The sequence below is a fragment of the Engystomops pustulosus genome, chromosome 2, assembly GCF_040894005.1.
Source record: "Engystomops pustulosus chromosome 2, aEngPut4.maternal, whole genome shotgun sequence".
NCBI lineage: Eukaryota > Metazoa > Chordata > Amphibia > Anura > Leptodactylidae > Engystomops > Engystomops pustulosus.
The window spans coordinates 138,237,956-138,261,248 of record NC_092412.1 but is presented as its reverse complement, the minus strand read 5'-3'; the positions used below and the strand labels follow the sequence as shown (position 1 = coordinate 138,261,248).

Genomic DNA, 23,293 nt, shown 5'->3' with positions numbered 1-23,293 from the left:
GTAAACTGGTTTCAACAGCCTCACATACAGAATTGAAAATTATGGCCATGTTACAATATAATCATTAAAGAGGTTTCCCAGGGCAATGGCCAATTGAATGTTTTGAGAGATCATTGTCGGAGCTGAATCAATGAATGTAAACACTCAGATTTCTGGAACCGCTGTTCATTTCTGTGGAGGGGGGGGGGAGTATGTGTAGAAGCACAACAATCAAATGTGGGAAACAGAGACCCTCTTACTGTTCAGACAAGTAGGGTTTCTTGGGCAACAATTTTTTTTCTTGGAAAACCCCTTCAATGTTTCAACAGAACTGCCCTTACATTTCAAACACAGGAGTTGTCTTCTAACACTTCATATGCTGTTCATGTATCGACAATAAACAACAGTCTGTACAATTTATTAAATCTGGAAACTCATGGTATGACAATGGAAATATTAAAAGCAGAAAGAAAAAAACATTTTAACCAATCCAAATGTCTACCATGACAAAACAAGATTGGGAAAGTACAACAAATGTTCAAGACTGCACAAACAGTTGACTTCCATTCCCATTATAGCAGTGGTATGCCTCTCCCATCACTGTACGAGATGATCGGGCGTACATAGGAAACCCCAACCTAAAAATTGGAAAAGTCTAACTTTCCAAATGCATTAAGCCATCTGAAAAAAAGAGGGAAAAATACAAAAACAAAATACAATTTACACTTTGCAAAGGAGACGTGAACAGAACTAGGATTGAGGGGAAACCTGCGCTTTTCTCATGGAACGCAGAGCCTTCTCTCGTAAATGCTTCTCCAAGTCGTCTAGATTTCCTTCTCCGTCACTTTCAGTCTCCTGGTGGGGGGGAAATGTATAGGATTTTTGTTTAGGGAGACACACGACCGGCATCAGTAGAATTTTTATTACGCTGCAGCAGAAGACAGAAAAGGAGGCAGAACAGTGATTGGTGACCAAAACTAGTTAATGGGGCCCACTACACGCCCCCCACCCTCCAAAGTTTGTGTGCTGGAGTAAAAAAATAAATAAATAAATGCTTCTTTACAGACAAAAAAAACCCTCTGAATTATGTTAACATATAATAACTGGTTACTAACTGGGGGGATGGCACTACACTGCCAGGGCAGGGTTAAACAGGGATCTTACACACCTTCTTGGTCTCCGTATCTACATCTGCCTCAGTGACTTCTGGAGAAGCAGCTACTGTGGCCTTCTCTTTCTTATGTTTTTTGTGTTTCTTGTGCTTCTTTTCTTTTTTATGCTTCTTGTCCTTTTTCTTCTTTTTCTTTTTTCCTCCGCCACCTTCTTGATCTGAAGTCTACAAGTACAAAAAAAACCCCCAAACATTTCTCTATTTGCAAGAACGTAATAAAATTAAGATTTCAGCACATGGACATAAAATTACTAGGATGTAGCAGTTTCATTTTGCTGGAACATCCATAACAAAATAAAACATACACTGAACACCAACAGAAGTAGGGAAAAGAAACAATCCGAGTACCTGAGCAGGAGATGGACTTGGAGTGGTGCTCTTCGCTTTAACTGGGGCTGGAGCTGGAGACCAGTTGGCAGACCGGGATCGAGACCTAGATGGTGAAACTGCTTGCTTTTTAGGAGCTGGTTCAGGTGATCTGGTAACTGATCTGGATGATGAGCCTCTTCTAGGACGTGGACTAGGGGACTCTCTGAAAAAGGGGTGACATTTATATTAATACACAATTAACCAAATAAAGAAATATGCATAAAGATAAATTAAGATTACTTTTTTAGCTTCTTCGGTTCAGGTGTTCTGGATACTCGCCGAATAGGTCGAGTATTTGGGGAAGGAGACTGTTGCCTCCTAGGTGGAGGAGAAGTTGATGGTCCCCTCCTATGTGCTGGTGGACTCTCAGAACTGCGTGTAGGTCTTGGACGTGGAGAAGGTGATAAACGTTTAGGTTGCAGAGGAGAACGAACCTCCTTTCCAGGCCTGCTTGGGGGTGATACTTTTCTGTGCTTGGATGGTAAAGATGGAGACCGTCTTTTTCTGCTAGGAGATCCCTTATGTTTTGGTGGAGGCGAATGTGATACTCTGTGTTTTGATGCAGGAGGAGACTGTGAAACTCTGCGTTTTGAAGACTGCTGAACAAGTGGTGAAGATGTTCTCCTCTTTGGAGGTGGAGAAGGAGAATATCGTCTTTGAATTGGGGGCGAGTAGCGCCTTTGAGGGGGAGACTGCCTGCGAGGAGAAGGAGACCTAAGTAAATTACAAGAAGTGTTACTTGAATTTTGCAATAAAATAATTTTAAGTAACCAAAACATACCATTATAACATGCTTTCAAGAAAAGGCTATACAGACGATCCCCGAGTTACGTACAAGATACCGTATATACCGAGTATAAGCCGAGACCACTAATTTTACCATCAAAAACTGGGAAAACCTATTGACTCGAGTATAAGCCGAGGGTGGGAAATGCATTGGTCACAGACCCCCCAGTATGTAGCCAGCCTGCCCCCAGTAGTTTACAGCAGTGATTTTCAACTAGTGTGCCGCGACACATGTTCGGTTGTGCCGCGGGGAACGTTCCCCAAACTATGGTGCCCCTTGTGTTTTGTTTCCCGACAATGCGCAGTCTCTGCTTCTTACAATGTAGGAGACGTGTACAATAACACATGCACAAGCTTTGAACCTCCCGCGACAAAATGACGTCACCGAGGCCGGCGCATCATCCTGAGAGCGGAGAGACTCTCGCATTTGCCCACCAATAATGCTGACTATATGAGCTTTTGCCTGAGTATATGAACTGTTGGCAGAATACTCAGCATATGAGCTGGTACTTTTAGTACTCCAGCAGTATACTGCATATAACAATGAGAAATGTAAAATGAGAAATACTTTAGTCATGAGGCTGGAGTACTACAAGTACCAGCTCATATGCTGAGTATATGAGCTGGCACTTGTACTCTGGCCTCATGGCCATAGTACTTCTCATTGTACCCCTTTATTTTGCAGTATATGAGCCACATAATAATCAGCACCATATACTAAAAACAGGGAGAAACTGAGAACTGTTGAAGAAGAGCTTCGTGTGTGTCTTTCCACCATTCCTGCCAGGATATCCCTTTTGTGTTTATCGAAACAGGCCCAGGTTTCACACTGAGTGAGTAAAATAAATTTAGAATCTATATTATTAACTATATGTATAATATGACTGTTTTAGTGTCATTTTGTGCTATTTTGGTTGGTGGTGTGCCCCAGGATTTTTTAAGTATAAAAAGTGTGCCGCGGCTCAAAAAAGGTTGAAAAATCACTGGTTTACAGCACTGCCCCCAGTAGTTTACAGCACTGCCCCCAGTAGTTTACAGCACTGCCCCCAGTAGTTTACAGCCAGCCAAGCATTAAAAGAATATAATAAACTTATATACTCACCCTCCAGTGGCCCCGATGTGCAGCGCTGCTCTCCCGATGTCCGCGCGGGTCCTCTTCTGGCTTCCGCGCCCTTCTTCTGTCTTCTCTAACTTCGTGCTGGGCGCCATTGTTCTCCCTCGGATGGCGCCTAGTATGACGCGCCGCTGCTGACGTCATACTAGGCGCCGCCTGGGAGAAAACATGCCGGCGCCCAGCACGAAGTTAGAGAAGACAGAAGACGGGTGCAGAAGCCAGAAGAGGACCCGTGCGGACATCGGGGGAGCAGCGCTGCACGTCGGGGCCACCGGAGGGTAAGTTTATTATTTTTTAAATATTTTTTAAGTTTAAGTATATGTATATTGACTTGTGTATAAGCCGAGGGGAGGTTTTTCAGCACATTTTTTGTGCTGAAAAACTCGGCTTATACATGAGTATATACGATAGGTTCTTTAGGTTTGTTCTTCAGTTGAATTTGTATGTAAGTTGGCACTGTATATTTTATAATTGTAACTCCAGTCAAAATTTTTTTGATCTCTGTGACAATTGGATTTTAAAACTTTTGGGTTGTCATAAGAACCAGGATTAACAATTAAGCTTAATTGCAGACTCATATGATAACTGTTATAGATGTTTATTGTTAGCCTGGTGCTAAAGTACAGTAAATTACCAACATGCAGAGGTCTGTTTGTAACTAGGGGTCGTATGCAAGTCGGGTGTTCTTAAGTGTCGGGGACCACCTGTAGTAAATATGCAGTGGTGAGATTGGAAGAAACTTGTGACGTCATTCAGTTATATGCGGTTTGTGTGGTGATCATATCCGAAGTCATAGATTATCAAGCAGTAACTTGTCCTCAGAAGGCATGCAACTATACAAGTTGTTACATTAAAACAGTTACCATATATATGCAATTATAAGCAAAGTTTTTCAGGACAAAAATGTGCTTAAAACCCAAAACTTGGCTTATATCCCAAAAAAGCCCTGCCAAAGCACATGAAGAAAGAAGAGGACCTGCATAGGGCATCAGAAAGGCAAGTATGGAGTTTACTTTTTTGTATGCAGACGGGCTGGCTATATCCTGGGGGCTGAATAGCTATATACTAGGTGGAGGGTGTGACCAATGCATTTCCCACCCTAGGCTTATACTCAAGTAAATAGGTTTTCCCAGTTTGTGATAAAGTTAGGTACCTCGGCTTATACTTGGGTCAGCTCATACTTGAATCCATATATGTTTTCCTTTAAAGGAAACCAGTCACAGGCTTTAAATGTAAAATATCACTCTTTTGAGGAAATTTTTAAATAAACAAATTGTTTCAGCAGCTTAATTGGTATATTAATGAAATACCTGCGCCTCTGAGGAGAAGGAGAACGTCGCCTCCTTGGGGGAGGGGCAGGGGAAGGACTCCGTCGCCTTCTGGGTGGAGGTGGGGATGGACTTCTCCTCCTTCGACTGACAAAAAAAAAAAAAAAATTCAATAAAAAACAAAATTATGTTTACCATATTAAAAACACAGAACAGTGGTGACAACCCTATGGCTCGCCTACCAGAGGTGACACTCAGCCATCTCTGTGGGTAACAAGGCCATTGCTCTTGCACAGGATGCCATTACAATTAAAAGCTGTGACAGAGCAGGGGGCTGCAAGTTACTGCTTAATCCTATGGACATCATACTTTGTGATAAATACAGTTCATAAGAAAAAGGTCACGGACAACATTTCCCAGTTAAGCTCAACAAATATTATATAAAATGATGTGATCAGATCATATAGGTTTTAAATGGGTCATGCAATGCTTAAATTTGCCTTCCGAGTAACTTAATGGAAACCTACCACCACAAATCTACCTATAAAGGTAGATTGGGTGGTAGGTGGATCAATGGGACGTGAGAATAGCCCTTTTAAGGGCTAATCCTCACGTCCCCACACTTTTTTGATAACTTCTGCGCAGACGGCAGGATCGCCGGACGAGGGCACGCAGCTACGCGGAGCTGCGCGCCGAAGATGGGTGAGTAGGAGGGGTAAAGTGGCTACCGGGGCGTGGAGTAGCCGCCTCGTGTACCCTCAGATGCGGCTACTCCACGTCCCAGTAGCCGCATAAGTAAATTTGAATATATGTGTAATAAAAGTTATCAAAAAAGTGTGGGGACGTGAGGATTAGCCCTTAAAAGGGCTATTCTCACGTCCCATTGATCCACCTACCACCCAATCTACCTTTATAGGTAGATTTGTGGTGGTAGGTGCCCTTTAACAAATTGTGAGACCAGTTTCAAACAACTGTCACTCTACAATGTCTCCATACGTGTATGTTATAATAATCCCAAAGTTTTACATTCAAATATGCATTAAATATAGATTGCTAAAAACTTTTTTTAATTGATATACATCATACAAGTCTAAGAAAGTATTGTGAATAGAGCTGAACCAGAAATAAATCTTAGGTTTTGTCTGCATTGTGTGTTTTGTTTAGAATGGAAACCTTAGCACATTTTGTGATCCACTACACAACAGACATCAATGATGCTCAGCAAATCCCACTAACATAAAAAAATCATGCAGTGCTATTTTTTGGCCACCAAATGTGATGTTTACTAAAATCTAGTAATGGATTACAAATTCCTGAACCAACCTTTTAGGAGGTGATTGCCACCTTTTCAGACTCTGCATCCTGAGAGCAAGGAGGAAACAAATAGATTCAAGTTTCAAGTGCATTTTTCTGACAAATTTGAAAATTGGAATCTTTTTTTGCAAGAATGGAAGAGGGCTCGCTCACTGACATGCAGGGGTTGGTAGGACGTTGATCGTCAGTGGAATAAGCTCTGTAAGGGGACAAATACTGGCCCAACAGAATATAAAGACAAAGGTACTCACTGTGGAGAAGGATCCTTAGGTCTTTTCCTTGAAGGGGATGGACTTCTTGATGTAGAATGCCTACGTCTTCTCCCTACTTCCCCATTCTTCACTCCTGAGCGTTTTGGCCTTTCATCTTCTGAAGAGGAGGATGACCCAGAATCTAGAATTCAATTGAAAGAAACAAAATCTTATGGCATAAACTTCAACTAGCAGTAGGGATAAAAAATATTTAGTATTAACAAAAAGACAGAAAAACAAAAGGAAAAACATTTTAACCCATCAGTAAAGTAGTAGAAATAGAAATTACCCGATGAAGACTGCTGATTTTGTCTCCTATACTGACGACGTTGCTGTACTGAATCTGAAGTTCCCATTTTGCCTCCTTTATCATCATCTGCAAAAGGAAAGAGGTTCTTTAAATATTGATATTGAAAGGGAATTGTGCCTCTACAAGGTGCCAAGTTCTAGAATGGACCTCGACTAGGCTGTGGATGTTGTGTACCTGGACTTTTCCAAGGCATTTGATGCAGTGCCACATAAAAGGCTGTTACATAAAATGAGACTCCAGGGACTGTACCAGGCAGTCCCCGGGTTACGTACAAGTTAGGTTCTGTAGGTTTGTTCGTAAGTGGAATTTGTATGCAAGTCAGAACAGTATATTTTATATATTTTAATCATTGTAACCCCAGCCAAACTTTTTTTTGCTGTCTGTGACAACTGGATTTTAAAAATGTTGCGTTGTCATAAGAACCTGGATTACCAATAAAGCTTTATTGCAGACATCTGTGATAACCAATACAGCTGTTTATTGAAGCCCAGGGCTAAAGTACAGTAAATTAGCAACATCCAGTGGTCCGTTTGTAAGTAGGGGGTCGTCTTTAAGCCGGGAGTTCTTAAGTAGGGGACCTCCTGTAGATATGTATGCAAACGGCTAAACAAAGGGTTGCCATTAACCCCTTCAAGACGCAGCCAGTTTGTATGTTAAGGCTCACCCCCCCCCCACCTTTTAAAACATCTTGCATGTGTCGCTTTATATGTTTATAACTTTTGAACACTAACTTACCAAAATGATTTTGAGATTGTTTTTTCGTGACACATTGTACTTCATGTTAGTAGTAAATTTTGGTTGATATGTTGTGTTTATTTATGAAAAAAAGCTAAAATGTTCAAAATTTGAGAAATTTGTAATGATCTGCTTTTGAGACTGATGCTTAGTAACTAGTTTGGGTGGTAAAACTATACCCATACCCCAACTTTATGTATTCTGTTTATTCTTATATGACGTTAGACAGCTTACAAACAGTTTCTAATTCCCCCCCCCCCCCCAAAAAAAAAAAAAAAACTAAAACAATTTAATTTAAATTTTTGTTTTAGAAGAGTTTGAAATATTAAATTAGAATCCCCCTATGAACTTCATTTTCAAAAGTACACCCTTCGAACTATTAAAACGGCAAGAGTTTTAACCCTTTGAGCGCTGCATAGTCATTAAAACAAAATGGAGATGACTTATTTTGTTTGTAAAACATTTATCTGTAAAATTTAAGCTTTTCTAAAAGATAAAAGAGAGAAAACCCATCTTAAAGTTTGTTATGCAATTATGCACAGCACATGTGGACGATACTTGTTGTATGGGCGCACAGCAAGCTGCAGAAGGGAAGGAGAGCCCTGCAGCTGCTAGTTTTATCATAAAGAGCTTGGTGGATTTTAATTTCCTCATTGTTACTTTTTTTAGGCTTTAGATTCTCTGTTAGTCTGGCAGTGGAGGAGTAGAAAAGTATCAATTAGGTCAGTGATTCTTGAATTTTTTTCTGGTGTTCACCATATTTTTATTCTATGGGTCAGTACGATGATGTGGATACAATACTTAGATATTTTTCATTACGTTTAACTAAATTTCTCACAATAAAACCTAATATGGGGGGGGGGGGGGGACACACAATAGTTTTTGCATCGCTGTCTTCGAAGTGGCATAACACTTATTTTTTGTCTATGGGTCATTACTATATTCTAACCGGTGATACTATATGTGGGGACTGTGTTAGGATTTTGACCTTTTTCACATTGTATGTCATTTTATGTCTTAATGGGGAATCTTGAACATTTTAATTAATTTATTTTTTATTGAACAACTTTTTACTTTTTTATTACTTCCACCATGGGACATGAACAAGCAATCATCCGATTGTGGGACAAAAAGCAGACATGCTAAAACCGCGGCCACTAACCACAACATTTGATGGGTTAAATACCTGCAACTGGAGCTCACTCCGACAGCGGCTGTTACTTGGGGGTGCAGGCTGTGTTTTATGATGCTGGCCCAGCTCAGATTACAAGCAGGGCCGGAAACAGCTCTGCGTCCAATGTATTGGACGCAGATCGCTAAAAGGTTATTGGCACATTGGGTTGACAATACCAGTGGGGTGCCACATGGGTGAGTATTGGGGCCACTTCTTAATATTTTTATTAATCACCTCTTTACAAAGTGGAATTTCAATATTTGCAGACGATACTAAGCTCTGTAAAGTAATTAATATAAAGGAGGGGAGTATAACATTACATAAGGATTTGTGGAAACTGGGGCCTGGGCTGACAAATGGCAGATGAGGTTTAATGTAGATAAATGCAAGTTATGCACTTGGGTCGAGGAAATGAAAATTATAATTAGGTGTTATCTGATACATTTCTTGGTAAAACTGGTGGAAAAAAAAAACAACAAAAAAACAAAAAAAAACCACTTGGGAGATCCTGGTGTTAATAAAGGTATGTGGTGTATCAAGATAATAGATGTGGTGTCTCATGATAAGGACATAGTTTTGCCCTTATATAAATTACTGGTCAGACCACACATGGAATATTGTGTACAGTTTTGGGCACCAGTGTATAAAAAGAACATAGAAGAACTGTAACGCGTCCAGAGGAGAGCAACCAAGATTATTAAGGGAATGGGGGGACTAGAATACAATGATCGATTACAAAATCTGGGATTATTTTGTTTAGAAAAGATGACTGAGGGGAGACCTCATTACAATGTACAAATACCTGAATGGGCAGCACAAGGATCTCTCCAAAGATGTTTTTGTATTTAGGCCTGTGGTCAGGACAAGGGGGCAACCTCAACGCTGAGGTGGTTCTACCATCGCCATTGACAAAGGTTCTTTACTGTGTGAGCAGTGAGACTATGGGACTTTCTTCCGAAAGAGGTTATAATGGATGATAATTTGAACATGTTCAAGAGGCTTGGGGGCCTTTCTTGAGAGCAATAATATCACATTGTTTTTGAATAAAACTTTTTGTTAGTAGTTTCTGTTGACTAACTGCCATATTAGGTGGTCGGGAACATTTTTGTCGCTGCTTTGGGCCAATTGGCATCAGCCTTGCAGAATTTTTGCCTTCTTCTGACTCAATGCACTATAATATATAGGTTGGACTTCATGGACTGATGTCTTTTTCGAACCTCTTAATAGGATACCATCCAGTTTCCCCTAGAATTGGACATCCCCGAAAATAAGACCTAGTAGAATTTTGTTCAAGCTTAGAAATACAAAGCCTCCCCTGAAAATAAGAACTAGCGGCCGCCATTGCAGCAGCTCCCCCCATGTCATACATTAGTATTAGTAGATCATTTAGATACCACAAGAGGTTGTGACGTGCGGGAAGAAATTGTGGGATAAAATATCTGACTGTTGCGCTGCAAATGTGATACAAGCAGCTACCCAGACAACAAGGGCTCATATAAGTAAAGTGATATTGCTTAACATGAGAGATTGGGGCCAATGATTCCAATAGAAATGGAGTCAAGGAATTCTACATGAAATAAGTTTGGAGAGTTTTAAGGATGTTAGAGTTTGATTTTTTTTTTTCAACAATAAATGTGAATTATTTTCCATGGCAATATAAGACATCCCCTGAAAATAAGACCTAGTGCTTGTTTAGGAGCAAAAATTAATATAAGACACTGTCTGGTTTTCGGGGAAACAGGGTTTGAATAGAGTCTCAGTAAAGAACTCTTACTTCAGTTGATTGAGGCAGATATGATTTTCATAGTGGTTAATGATAATCTACAACATAATATTAGTAATGTGGCAAGCATCAGCAAACCAGCTCAAGTTGTACCATTAGATTCACAGTGAACATGGTGTAGATGTGGGGACAGACTACAGATTCATAACCTACCAGACTCTGACATTTCCCTTTTGCGAGGTTTTGGAGGTGGTGATGGAGTTTTCCGCTTCTCTATGATTTTGTGTTTTAATGCTGCAACAAAACGCACCAAAACATTAATTTAAACTAGGACAGAAACAAATCCTTGTCCCCAGGATAGAAAAGTTGACCAAATGACATTCTATTAAGTGTCCAACTACCTGAAGCACGTGGAGGTGAAACAGATGCTCTGGGTTTTCTTGACCGAGATGACTGCTGTGGCGTTGGAGAACGCCTTTTCTGTGGCGGGCTTGGAGGTGGAGACGGTCTGTATCGCCTTCGTGGTGGACTGACAGATGGAGAGGAGCGTCGTGGCTTACGTGGTGGGCTAGATGAAATTCTTTTGGGCTGTTTCTTAGGAGGAGGAGGTGGTGATCGAGACGAGGATGACGAGCTACTACTTCCAGACAAAGATGCTGAAGAACGTCTCCTACTGTATTTTTAAGAATACAAAAGGTTGTAAAAAAAAAAAAAAAAAAAAAAAAAAAAAAAAAAAAAAGTACTGATCAAGGTACATGCAAAAAACAATCATACCAACACTATAAAAGAATAACAAATCCTAAAATATTTACCGTCTAACCGGACTTCTGCTTCTCTTATGCCTAGGTGGGGGAGGCATTCGGCGAGGAGGACTTCTTCTTCGGGGAGATGGCCTACGTCGAGGACTAGGTCGTCTTCTTGGGCTGTACGACCTATTATATAATGACTGTATTAAGATCTTAGAAAATAATTGTGCATATCTGACCAAAGTGAAATATCACCTTTAAATGAGTTCTACCCTATTCCCAATATCCCTTACAGCAACACCAAACACATCGGTATTGAGCTGGTGCACCCAAATTTGTCGGAAAGCCAAGTTTACTTAGGATTTCAGACAAGGACCCAAATAACCAATAAAGGAAAGGAAATATGATTGAAGGATGGAATTCAAGAAGTATGGAAGGATGTGTGCAAGAGCGGTGTCGCAGAAAAAAAAAATAAACATCTAATAAATCAATATGCAGGTCTGTTATGGGTCACTTTGCTTTTGTAGAACAATGCCTGCAGTGAAATAGGAGGAAAAAAGCACTTTGACAATAAATAGATCAAATGAATACAGTTTATTCTGAAGATGTCCAACATCTACCTGGAACGATGTCGCCTCCGTGGTCTAGAATGAGAAGGGGAACGAGATTTAGACTTTGATTTTGACCGTGTACGAGACCGGTGTCGATGTCTTTCCTTCTCAAGTTTTCGCGAATTTGCCTCTGGCGAGGTATCCTTGATTTCTGGTGCAGCATCAGGTTTAGAGATCTTTACAATGTCACTGAAAGTAAAGAAAACTCAATAATTTTTTTTTTTTAACAAACAAAACTAAAATTAGTTTAACCCCTTAGTGACCCAGACATTTGTAGCAAATTTTTGTATGTGGCGGTTTAAGGGCCATAACTTTTTTTTTTTTGTGTGCTACCTAAAAAAAAAAAAAAAAAAATTGTGGGACACAGAGCTAGTTAAATGTTTTGGTCGTTTTGAAATATATGTATAGTCTCAGGCAAACGGGGCGCATCTGGTAATGTTTTATGTAGTGTAACCGGGTGGGGGATTTTTTTTTTTTATTATAGGAGAAAATGCAAATATATTTTTATGAATATTTATTAATAATTTTTTGTATGTGTGTTTTTACATTATATGTCCCACATGAGGTCATAAAAGACCCCAGGGGAACATATTTTTCCACAAGTTTTAAGAACCCCAGTTACAGGGGGAAACTAGCCCCTGTGACTACTGATATTAATCAGAGCTGTACTGGGTCTGATCAGACCGAGTAGCTTTAATTACCCTTTTTAGACCTGGCAGTCAAGTGACCGCTACGTCTATGGCGCCAGTTACTTCAGCGCAACGCAGTGAGGAGGGGAGAAGGGATAAGTGGTAATAAACCGCATCTCCCTTCTCCCTGGGGTCTCTGAGTGTCTGTCACATCAGTAGAAAACTGCAGCGGCTGTCGCAGACAGGCAGAGAGTAGTTAAAGTGTTTAATTGAAAAAAAACCTCCATAAATTCTGACAACAGGCAAGTTCTAGAAACTGTCTTTATAGAAAAAAATAAAGCATATGTCCTCAGCTCATTGACTGTAAAGGAAACGCACACATTGCTGAATTTCTGCATGATATAACTTAATGATATCCTCACAGCCATTCCGCAAGCATCACATACCTGTTGTAAACAACTGAGTACCGATTTATATAATGGCACAATCATGTCGAAGCTGTGGGACAGATTTCAACCTTCGCATTGCAAAGGCCGATTTTCACACCAGGATCCGCAGCAAAAAGTGATATGCAACTTATTTACTGCGGATTAAAAAATCTGAAGAAGTGGAAAGGTATTTCTGCTGCAGGTTTTTTGCTGCAGTGTGTCTATGGAATTGTCAAAAATTCGATAAACTAGGATACTATTGCAACAGTATAAGTGGATTAAGGATAGAATTTTTAAAATAGATAACAAAATGTTTCTTCAATTATAAAACAATATCTTAATGAATACAGATAAATTTAAGGTAAACTTTAAATAGAGGACATGAGTACAGCAACATGTAGGAAAAGATTCAAGACTACTGACTAATCAACTGCTATGTAAATATCTAGTTCTGATTGTTACCTAGATGATGTCGCCTCTTGTACAGATGGCTCCTTCACTTTGAGAGATGGTTCTGGCTCTTGTACCTCAGTCTCTCTCTTGTCAAAGACTGGGGAAGGGCTGGGACTTTTTGTCTTGTGTCGTGGGGAATGAGAGTGGCTTTTCTTCCTTTCTCTTCTGCTTGGCGACCTACGCCGTGGTGAGGAAGACCTTCTCCTTGGTGAAGAGGACCTAGATTTTCGCCTACAGACAGCAGTGTTGAATTAATACCACACATATATTTTTAAAAAAGGTTGTACAATGTATATAGCCGTACAGCAGTAAAGAAGTAGTTAAAACAGCTGATCAGTATTAGGGCTGTGTCGGCCACCCATAGATTAACTATTGAAAGCCAATCCCATTACAGAATGAAGACATGCAACAAATAATTAAAGGAAATCTACCAGTATGTTTAACAAACTACATATACTCACCTACGCTCCCATTCATCTTGATCCGGGCGGTGGTCTTTAATGTTGACACGCTGTCTAATTAGCTGTCTGGAGCGCAGGGATGAGATGTCCAGCGCTCCGGGCTGCTAATTATTCAAGCCTCGTTCGTGACGTTGCCTCCCTCTGCAATGCTGGGGAGAGGGAGGTATCCATCACGCATCTTGTATGACGCCTCTAGTGAGATGCATAAATAACTAGCAGCCTAGAATGCTGGACATCTCATCCCTATGCTCCGGCCTGCTAATTAGAAGTCTTTTTTCCAGGCGATCCTGGCATATCAATATTAAAGAACACCACCTCTGGGATCGGGATGAAGAAGAGAGTAGGAAAGTATGTGTAGTTTTCCTTTAAGGATAAAAAATTACCTTCTTGGACTTCTAGACCGATCTCTTTTATCTCTGTCGTCTTTATCCCTTCTATCTTTATCATCGTCTTGCTTCTTCAGAGATGCCAACTTCTCTTGCTCAATCTAAATGGAACAATGATATCAGGATCAGTTAGTTATTTTATATTGCAGGAACATAGACTGATCATCATCTGATGTGAAAATATATTACACTGATTGCTTAGGACATGACAATATCCATTAAGTGTACGTTAAACCTTCAAAAATCTGACTTTTTTATTTTTCCATGTAAAGAGCTGTGTGGCAGCTTGTTTTCTGCGTAACAAATTGCTCTTTATAGTGACAGTATTTAGTATTCCATGTAGTGTACTGGGTGGAAGGGGAAAAAAAAAAAAAAACTCCAAATGCATTGAAATTGATGAAAAATGCATTTTGGGCCATATTCTTGTGGGCTTGGATTTTACGGCATATATTTTGCGCTGTTACTTTATTTTTTTAGGTCGGTACAATCACGGGGATACCAAATTTATACAGGTTTTTATAATGTTTTCATACATTTACAAAAATTAAAACCTCCTGTACAATTTTACTATTTTTCAGACCACGCTAGGATACTTTAACTCTAGATTGATCTTCCCATATACTGCCACACTACAGTATGGGGATTGGCAGTGTCAATCTCTAGATTGTTCTATCTCCTGAACCATTGCACACACTTCTGAGGAGATTCAGCTCTTTAATAGAATTAGAATAGATTTTAATAGAATTTCTAGGTGCCAGGGCTCAGGAGATACAACTGTTTGTAGTGAGCCCCCTTCTTTGTTAAATGTATAAAAAAAATATATACTCATCAATAAAATTGTTCTAGTTTCACGTTATGATTTTTTTTTTTCATTTGTTATGATATGTAAAGCTGTTCCAAAGATATAATTAGAGAAGGGCATATCAGAATTGCAAAAAAATTGACCTGGACATTCAGACACCAATGATGCTCGGTCACAAAGGGGTTAACAATACAGAAAATATAGTTAAACAACCCTGGGGTCCTTGTATGCACTTTTGGCTGCCAACCTTTAATAACCTCATAGGAATTCCAATTGATGCAGAAAAATTGGGAGTTACAATTTTGGTTCTCCTTTTGACACAGATTCCTCTGATCTTTGCCATTAGAGCAGAATGATGAACAAATAGAAACAAAAACATTATACACTTACCTGTCTCTGCTTTATTTCTTCTTTCTTTAATTCAAGAAATGCAGTTGGAATGCCAGCAATGTTTTCTTGTGCACTCAAAAGAAGCGGCCACAACTCTCCCATGAATTCGCGAGCATTTTTGCCGTTCAAAAAGCCAGTCAAGTTAATCTGCATCATTTTGGAGTCTGGGTTCTGAAAAATGAAATGACAGAAGATTTACAGGTGAGCAATGAAAGCATTACTATTACAGCGGGTGGGATTTATTTATCAATATGCTGGGTTTTATGCAACTATGTAAAGATGCCAGAAACAATCAAGCTTTAGTCTTTATAGCTTATATATTGTGTTAACCCATTGTGGATGTTGCCAAGACTTGCAGGAACACTATATAGTTACTAAGAAATTGTTCTCTTTACTGAAATAGCTTACTCTAGTCTTTGTAGGCTACAAGGTTTTCATGCATACTCCAGCAACATATACAGTCCATAGACTATAGTGGTGACGACAGCCTAAGAACAGTTATTGTCCACAAAAGTTTAAAAGGTTTCTCATAAAATACTGGACAATTTGACACACTATTTGCGCAGTAAAGCAATATGGTCCTTGTGACAAGCAGAGCGCAACATCACAAAGTACAGATTCCGGCAGTCTTCAGCTTCTTCCTGGAACCTTGGGAGGTATGGTTATCTCCAAGTTCCCCTGGAGAGAAAGGTGTTCGCTTGACTTGCTTCCGACTGCCTACAGCAACTCAACCACCTTGAGTTTAATGTTATATCATTTATCTAAATTGCAAAAAATGAACAAGCAATAATGAGTACACAGCCACAAATAGGTTATCATAGATCTACTCATGCTTTCCAAAAGAAATATACAAAAGAAATTGTTAAACTGTTCTAGTTCCAATGACATCACATCTGAAATGAGTTCCGTAAATAACTGCAGATTAGTAATGGCGTAGCAGAATGAGTGAGCCACAAAATGAGAACACACAAGGTATCCAAATGAACTCTACACCAACTACTTTTAATGGGTTAACAGTGGACTGGTTATGGAAGATACCGTAATATAGGCCAGAAATAATTAAATAAAAAGGCCTATAAATAGGTGTTCTCCATCTCCTTTAAAGTTTTTCCCCAGCAGTGTGGTGCTCCTAGATATCTAGCTGACACCTCTGGCAGTGCAGAGAAAAAAAAAAAATTACCGGACACTAATGGCATCAGTATCAAAGCAATGGCTGGACAAATCCAAGGGAAAGCATCCATTTTACTTGTCATCTGTGTCCATGAAGATTAGGAGCATATTTGAAAACAGAATGCTCTCTCCACACTCGGCACTTCTCAAATAGGATTTTGGACATTTCCCCTGGCATGTTGTAAGGCTATTCCATACCGAACTAAGGGAATGCATTTTTTCTACTGCTTTATTCCGATTATAAATTGTACATACTTTTACTGTGCCTAATTGTTTTTTTTACCATCCACTGTAACACAACTCACCTCCAGTACACACACTGCATCATCAAGAGTTGGGTGAGAGCGACATTGGACACTCACTCTGCTGTGCCCTAAATAGCTGATGGTGCTATACTTCACACGCAAGGAATAACTTCCAATTTGGTTGAGGCCTTTTAAATCATAAATCACATCATCATTAGAAAACTGCATCTAACCCATTTCATACAGCAACACAATAAGTTCTTCCTGACTTGCAGTCTGATTACCATGTACCACGATCTAATCTTAAACCACCACAATGGTTTTACATGATTTCAATGCTCACACAACGTACATGCTAAACAAAAAAAAACAAAAAACAAAAAAACACAACAAAAAATATTAACATCAATGATGGAAACCTTCAATGAGGCATACCTTCACTTCCAGCTGGTTGAAAATAAAGTCTATAACCACATCATCCTCGAAGCCTAAGATTTCTGTAACACGCTTTGTTATCCAAGGCTTTATGACTTCTAGATTTACTTTGCTCATATCCACCTGCAAATAGATAATATATGTATAAATACAATTTTCATTTACATAAAGAGTTGATCAATTACTACTTATTAAAAACTTACTAAATATTAAAAAAACAAATCTGTTTTCCATAATCAAACTAAATCATAGGATGTGTCATTTGGATTGTACCGTAAAAGCCTTAAATGGTTTTGCCAATAAAAGAATATTCCTTAATTTTAATCTCCTAGTGATACACAGTAAATGGTCATTTTTAACCCCATTACTTAATAATTTTACTCAGTTTTATTTCTGTTTTAGCTCCTATTACTCAGTGATGGTCAGTGTAAAATTCCAGAGAGTTGGAGGGGACTCTCTAAGCAGACACTTCATGATTCCTCTGTGCTATGAGAAGCTGTGGGCTGACAATGTGCTTAGATTTATCAGGGAACAGGTTTGTCTACACTTTCATTTAGCTTCTGAACATTCACTAGTATCACATAGAAAAAGAGAGATGATGAGATCCATGAGACGGATATAAATTACAATGATACAGTTAAGATACAGCAGCGCTGGAGTGTAACACACATTGTCTGCTCTGCTATACCTCTTTCCCCTGCTATAAAGACCTTATCAGTAGTTTTTAGAACAAGTCTCTGCATGATGCTGCTTGCTGTCAGGAAGCATCTGTGTCAGTTTGTCTTGTAATGCAGGGGGGAGCGGCTGGAGGGTGAGAGCACACTGCATCAGACATGAGCCGCTATTTACAGGCAGAAAGGAGGGAAAGAGCAGGGAGTTGTGTGAGGCTTGTTCTGCTCATTGTAACAGCTTGTGAAGCTACAGCACTAAAGGGCTGTGGTAACGAAGCCTCAGAATAGTTATAAAGCTGATTTCTAGAAGGAAGGAGGCCATGGATAACAAATCATTCACTGAGTAAGTAGTGCCAATGGTTTATCATGCTTGATCGTGATCGTAGATTTTCTTTAAAACCTGCAAGAAATTGTGCCATATTTCTACCTTCTTTTCCAGGCATTCTGCAAACTTGAGCTGCTTCAAAAGCTTCTTCTGCTTGTTACTAAAGCGATTATCCTGTTCCGCACTTGTACCCTGTGAATCAGAAAAAAAAAACTGAGTTACAAATTAGTGAATAGCCAATTTAGAGCAGCACAGGCCCTAAATGGGCCTAGTGAAAGGGGTGTGCCTAGTCATATGATGACCACTGTTACGCCTCATATACACACACTGTACTATTGAACTACTCAATGTTAAAAATAAATTGTTTAATAGTGGCGTTAATAGGGTCTCATAGGGTTTCAGAGAACCAGGATAGTTATAGCTCTACAATTGTAGACTACAGTTTTAGGAGTTTCAGAAGTTGTACAACATGTGTTACTAGTCATTTCCAGAAACATGAATGAGAACTTACAGGCTAAAGGATCATATTATCCAGAAAGAAAATAAAGCATATACTTTGGACCTCTGAACCCACCCACAGACACCGATTGGAGGAAAAGGGCCAGTTCCCATCCCAGTCAGAATCAGGGCTATAGAGTTGGTGACCATTTTGGTGCAGTCGGAGTTCTGATAGAATGTACCAACTTCACAAACATATATGATAAAATTTATGAAATGCCTTTTATATGTCTGTTCTATTCCTGATCTAAGAATTTAGGCCAGGGGTGAATAACATTCATCGTTATATGGCTCAACTTTAAGGAGCAGCACCCGTAACCGTCAGCCTAGATGCAACAACCACATTACAGCTATAGATAGCACACAGAAACCAAAAACTGCATTCAGTGCAGACAATACTGGGGACCCCCAGGACAGCATAAACTACAAAATACTGGAAAACTACAAACTACTTCTTCACTCCTGGCTTCTCTTCAGCTCCCTGCACCACATTACAGCTTCATCTTTCCTTCATGTGCTACTCTGCTCTGTCTCCTGCTGGTTGTATGCACCAGAATATTTTGGTGAATCTCATCTTTCAGATCACATCACATCGGTGAGCAGGAACTGGATCATTAGCTGCAGCTCACATTCCCTTCAACTGCCAGCATCTCTGATTATGTAGATCACAGAGCCATAACCTGGATTCAAGATTGTGAGATTTAGGTTTAAAGGGCATCTACCATCAGGATCCAGGATTGTAAACCAAGCACACCAACATACTGCTCTTCTTTTAGCTTCTTATACCTTGGTTATTCTAAAAAAAAAAAGTTGATGATGATGAGCCTGATGGGCTCTGGGCTCAATTAACAGCTATGGAACCCACAGCCCCTCAAGTTCATTTGCTTAAAGGACATCAGTATGTCCTAATAAGACGTCCCTGAGGAACTATATCATAACTATATCCCACAATCACAGAAATATAGTTATAAAGTTATGTAAATTACCCTGATGAAGTCATGAAAAAAAAAAATATCTAATAAATTGTAACAATTACTGTATATACTCGAGTATAAGCAGAGGCCCCTAAATGTATCAAATAACTGGGAAAACCTGACCAGAGTATAATGCATTGGTCACAGCCTCCCCCTAGTAATGAAATGTCCTGCATGCGTATAAAAAAAAAAAAAACTTACATACACACCTTCTGATGCTCCCGGCGGCGCCTCTTCATTCATCTGTTCATGCGTATCAGAGCAGGCAGAGTGCATGGAATATCTGCCTGCTGTTAGAGAAGAAAGAAGAGGAGCCACGGGGAGCGCCAGAACGGGGGTATATAGTGTTTTTTTTTATTTAATAAAACACACTCACATATAAGCCGAGGTAGGGGTATTCAGCACATATATACTGTAGTTTACTGCAGTATGTGCTGGCTATTTCATCAGAATTATGGAATGTCCTGTAAATGTCTAATGAAATCTATACCAAATCCTGTGTTGCTTTCTTTTATTAATCTAAACTTTATTTACCTTATATGTAGATTTGCCAGAGAGGCTACTTTGGTGCCACAGTAGCCTCTGTGATCCCTCCCTACCTGTGCGTTCATGATGTGGTCTTCACATTGCTCCAGCTGGTTACTGCCCCATCGGAGCTCTGCGCATACGCAACAGCTCCAGTGCTGCACTTAAGGACACCCGACTTACAGACGACCCATAGTTACAGACAGACTCCTCTGCCCACTGTGACCTCTGGGGAAGCTCTCTGGATGCTTTACTATAGTCCCAGACTGCAATAATCAGCTTAAAAGTGTCTGTAATGAAACTTTATTGATAATCCTAGGTCCCATTACAGAAAAAAAATTTGAAACTCCAGTTATCACTTAGAGAAAAAAAAAAAAAAAAAAAAAAAAAAAAAAAAAAGAAGAATTTGTCTGGAACTACAATTATAAAATATACAGTTTCGACTTGCATACAATTTCAACTTAAGAATAAACCTACGGACCCTACCTTGTACGTAACCCGGGGACTGCCTGTATATGCATGGAATCCATGGCAGTGAGCGCAAGAGCAGCCTAGCCACTGAAAAAGTGCCTATTACATGCCCCCATTTCATGTTCATGTGCAGGAGGCATAGAATCGATTTCCAGTTGTAATCAATAGGAGGCTGCCATAAATAATACAGAAAACTGTATATACAGAAATCCAGAAAACCACTACTTTGAATATATAGAATGACAAAAAACCCACTTGAAATACTGGTGTGAGAACAAACCCAAAGGCTGGTTTTATAGATTCTACAGACTTGATGTACATGTGTTTAGATCCTTGTTTTGTCTGCAACAGATTTTTTATGCTATTCCTTTATATTGTAGTTGATATCATTGATAAAAAATCTTGTAGCTCTCTAGACTTGCATGGGGGAAGCTTTTGCAACAATTTTCATTGTTTTTCAAGTCAATAAAAAGTGAAGTCTATAATGACTATAGTGGGTCTGTAAACTGACTGTTTTCAGGAAGTGGTTTCACAGTTTAAAAGTAAAATCATTGCAATATTAAAAATCAAATAATAGTAATATAACCAAGATGTTGGGGGAAGAGTAATTAACACTGTGCAGAAGCTGAGTACAATTTTACTCAGTGTAACTTTAGAGCTGCTTCACAATTTGTGTGCCTAAATCCCCATGTCATTTGTGGACCAACCTCATGTCATCCTGGTGAATGTAGGAAAATCTCTGACTTTTACTCCCCTAAACTACCCAAAAACCAGAAGTATCTTATCTAACATTTTCTCGTCGATGTTAAAACTCCTTTACCTTCTACCAAACATAAGCAAATTAAGTAGAGTCACTTTAAGAGGCTGAAGAGCGATGGACACCCCTATTTTAGGCTCAAATAGGCATCTTGTGATTCAATGTGGCAGAAAACTGGAGATTCAGGAGGTTAAATAAGAAGTGAGGTGCAGATTAACACCCATTTCCCACCTATGTCTTTCACCAAAAAGTGACCCTTCTCAGGCAAAGGATAACATGACTCGACTCTGCTCATTTTCACATGACTTTGGCGAAGATTTGTATACTATATCTAAATGGTTGCAGTTTCACATAAAAGAGAGCATAGAGCATTTTACCGCCAACTGAGAAGATAGTAGTTTAATGGGGTAACAGCTGGTTACAGATACAGGGTGAACATGGCCAAAATTGTTTCTTTCAGTAAGCGAACATAAAACCAGTGAGATGACAACCCACGGTCCTGCTCATACCGATCCAAGTACCGGAAGACCCGATTACTTGTATGGGAAAGTACAATGCAGGACGAGCACAGCTAGGGGAGCCATGCGGAAGCCCGCCACAGCAGCTACAGAGCGCACACCACACGCTTCCCGCTCTATAACGGGGCAGTATCAGCGCTGCAGAGCCCGGATATGACCTGTAGCGCCGCACACACACAACATCGGTATAGAGCACGAGGCTTAGGGCAGCCGTGTCCAGGCCTAGGCCTCAGACGGCTGCCCCCGGATTCTCAGGTGGTCGGCACTGCCACTAAACCCACAGGTGTGCGCCCCACGACCCAGACAAGCCCGCGCCCCACTGCAACGTGCAGCGCACTGCCCTCCCCGCCTATAAGGCCCCTCTACTCACGCGGAAGAAGCCCGCGTCCATCTTGCCTCGTTCTCGCCTCCTCACGCAGCTCAACTCGCCGTTTCCCAGAAGGCAATGCGCAGGAAGGAGGCGGGATCTTTTGCTCACGTGTTGCCTAAGCCACAGACATGGAGTGACGTAGGCAGTAGTGAGCGGATTTGGCAAGTTGTGGGACTTTCCATGGGTGTCATGTAATAACGTGCTGAAGATAGGGGCAAATATACAGCCATGTTTACATGGTGCTGCAATTTTTCCAGGATTTGAAGGTTGGGGGACAATATTGTCGTCCCTTCTAAAAGTAAAGGTCTCTGAGCTGCAGGAAGCCTTCTGAAAAACAATTATAAACATAATAGCCAAATGACCTTACATCGTCACTGAAAGAGCCAGATAAAACGGAATAGAATTGTGTGGAAATCCTTCCGTATAGCGAAACAGGCGCCTTTAACTACATATAAATAGTCCAACTCCTGTAACAGTTCAAATATTGTCCCAAATGTGAAAGTGAAAATTATTTTCCTCCTATCCACTGTGGAAATAATATTATTTAGATCATTTAGATTATTATTTCTTCACACTTCAAAAATGTACCTGTTCTGACTTATATACTGATAGGGATTTTTATGCAGTGCCCCAACAGCCCTCTTGACTTTTGTAAGGTGAGTCCTAATTAACCCTTTGAGGGAGGATGAGATAGCTGCCGGCAGCGAGATGACAGAGTAAAAGAAAGACACAGTCCGGTCTTTAGATGCACTCAAATCACACTGTTTATTTCAAAAAGACACAGCTGTGTTTAGCACATAGAAATCAGCATTTGGGGTGTTGTATGAAAGGAGATTAGGCACTTCGATTCCATTGGACATCAGCACATTCTGGGGAAAAATTTATTAATTGTGCTCAGTTCTCAGAGACCTTGTACACAGATATTGTTTATACTAATTTGCTGAGAAGAATAAGATAAGTGGACTCCAGAATCATAATATCATGCAGCATCAAGAACAGACTGGCTTCTCATTAAATGTCAAAGGGTATTAGCTGACAGGCCAGCAAACAGGTTACATAAAATTAAGTTTGAATCATGACATTAACTGGACAGTGGTCAGGCAACATGGCCGCTGTATCTAAGGTGGCGTCCGAAACCAGTGTGATCTCCCTAACAATAAAAATTCAACTTCAGAAGAAAGCCACAGAGCCATCTGTATATGTAACCCGGGGACTGCGGGTATTACTATTTTGG

General features: G+C 40.0%; 1 protein-coding gene across 6 annotated transcripts; it reads right to left on the bottom strand.

Annotated features, from left to right (window-relative positions):
* Positions 1-381: 381 nt before the first annotated feature.
* Positions 382-22,217, bottom strand: SRRM1 (serine and arginine repetitive matrix 1). Of its 6 annotated transcripts, none has more exons than XM_072136672.1 (18): positions 22,060-22,217; positions 18,049-18,138; positions 16,951-17,073; positions 15,101-15,271; positions 13,906-14,009; positions 13,071-13,292; positions 11,561-11,740; positions 11,007-11,126; positions 10,596-10,867; positions 10,408-10,488; positions 6,542-6,628; positions 6,253-6,394; positions 6,011-6,049; positions 4,730-4,834; positions 1,760-2,233; positions 1,499-1,682; positions 1,148-1,315; positions 382-907 (listed from the first exon to the last, which is right to left on the bottom strand). In XM_072136672.1, exons 1-18 carry the CDS (start codon positions 22,078-22,080, stop codon positions 866-868), a joined length of 2,625 nt encoding a protein of 874 aa, XP_071992773.1. In that variant the 5' UTR covers positions 22,081-22,217; the 3' UTR covers positions 382-865. The 6 variants fall into 6 exon arrangements, with proteins under 6 accessions (XP_071992773.1, XP_071992770.1, XP_071992769.1 ...); XM_072136669.1 differs by having other exon boundaries at positions 382-834; positions 1,760-2,215; XM_072136668.1 differs by having other exon boundaries at positions 382-834; positions 22,060-22,216.
* Positions 22,218-23,293: the final 1,076 nt, after the last annotated feature.

Coding starts and splice junctions, on each gene's coding strand:
- SRRM1 (XM_072136668.1), bottom strand. CDS start 22,080: ATGGACGCGGGCTTCTTCCGC. Junction 15,272..16,950: donor TCAACCAGCTGGAAGTGAAG/GTATGCCTCATT, acceptor TTCATTTTTCAG/AACCCAGACTCCAAAATGAT. Junction 11,741..13,070: donor CAAGAGGCGACATCATCTAG/GTAACAATCAGA, acceptor CTTTACTTTCAG/TGACATTGTAAAGATCTCTA.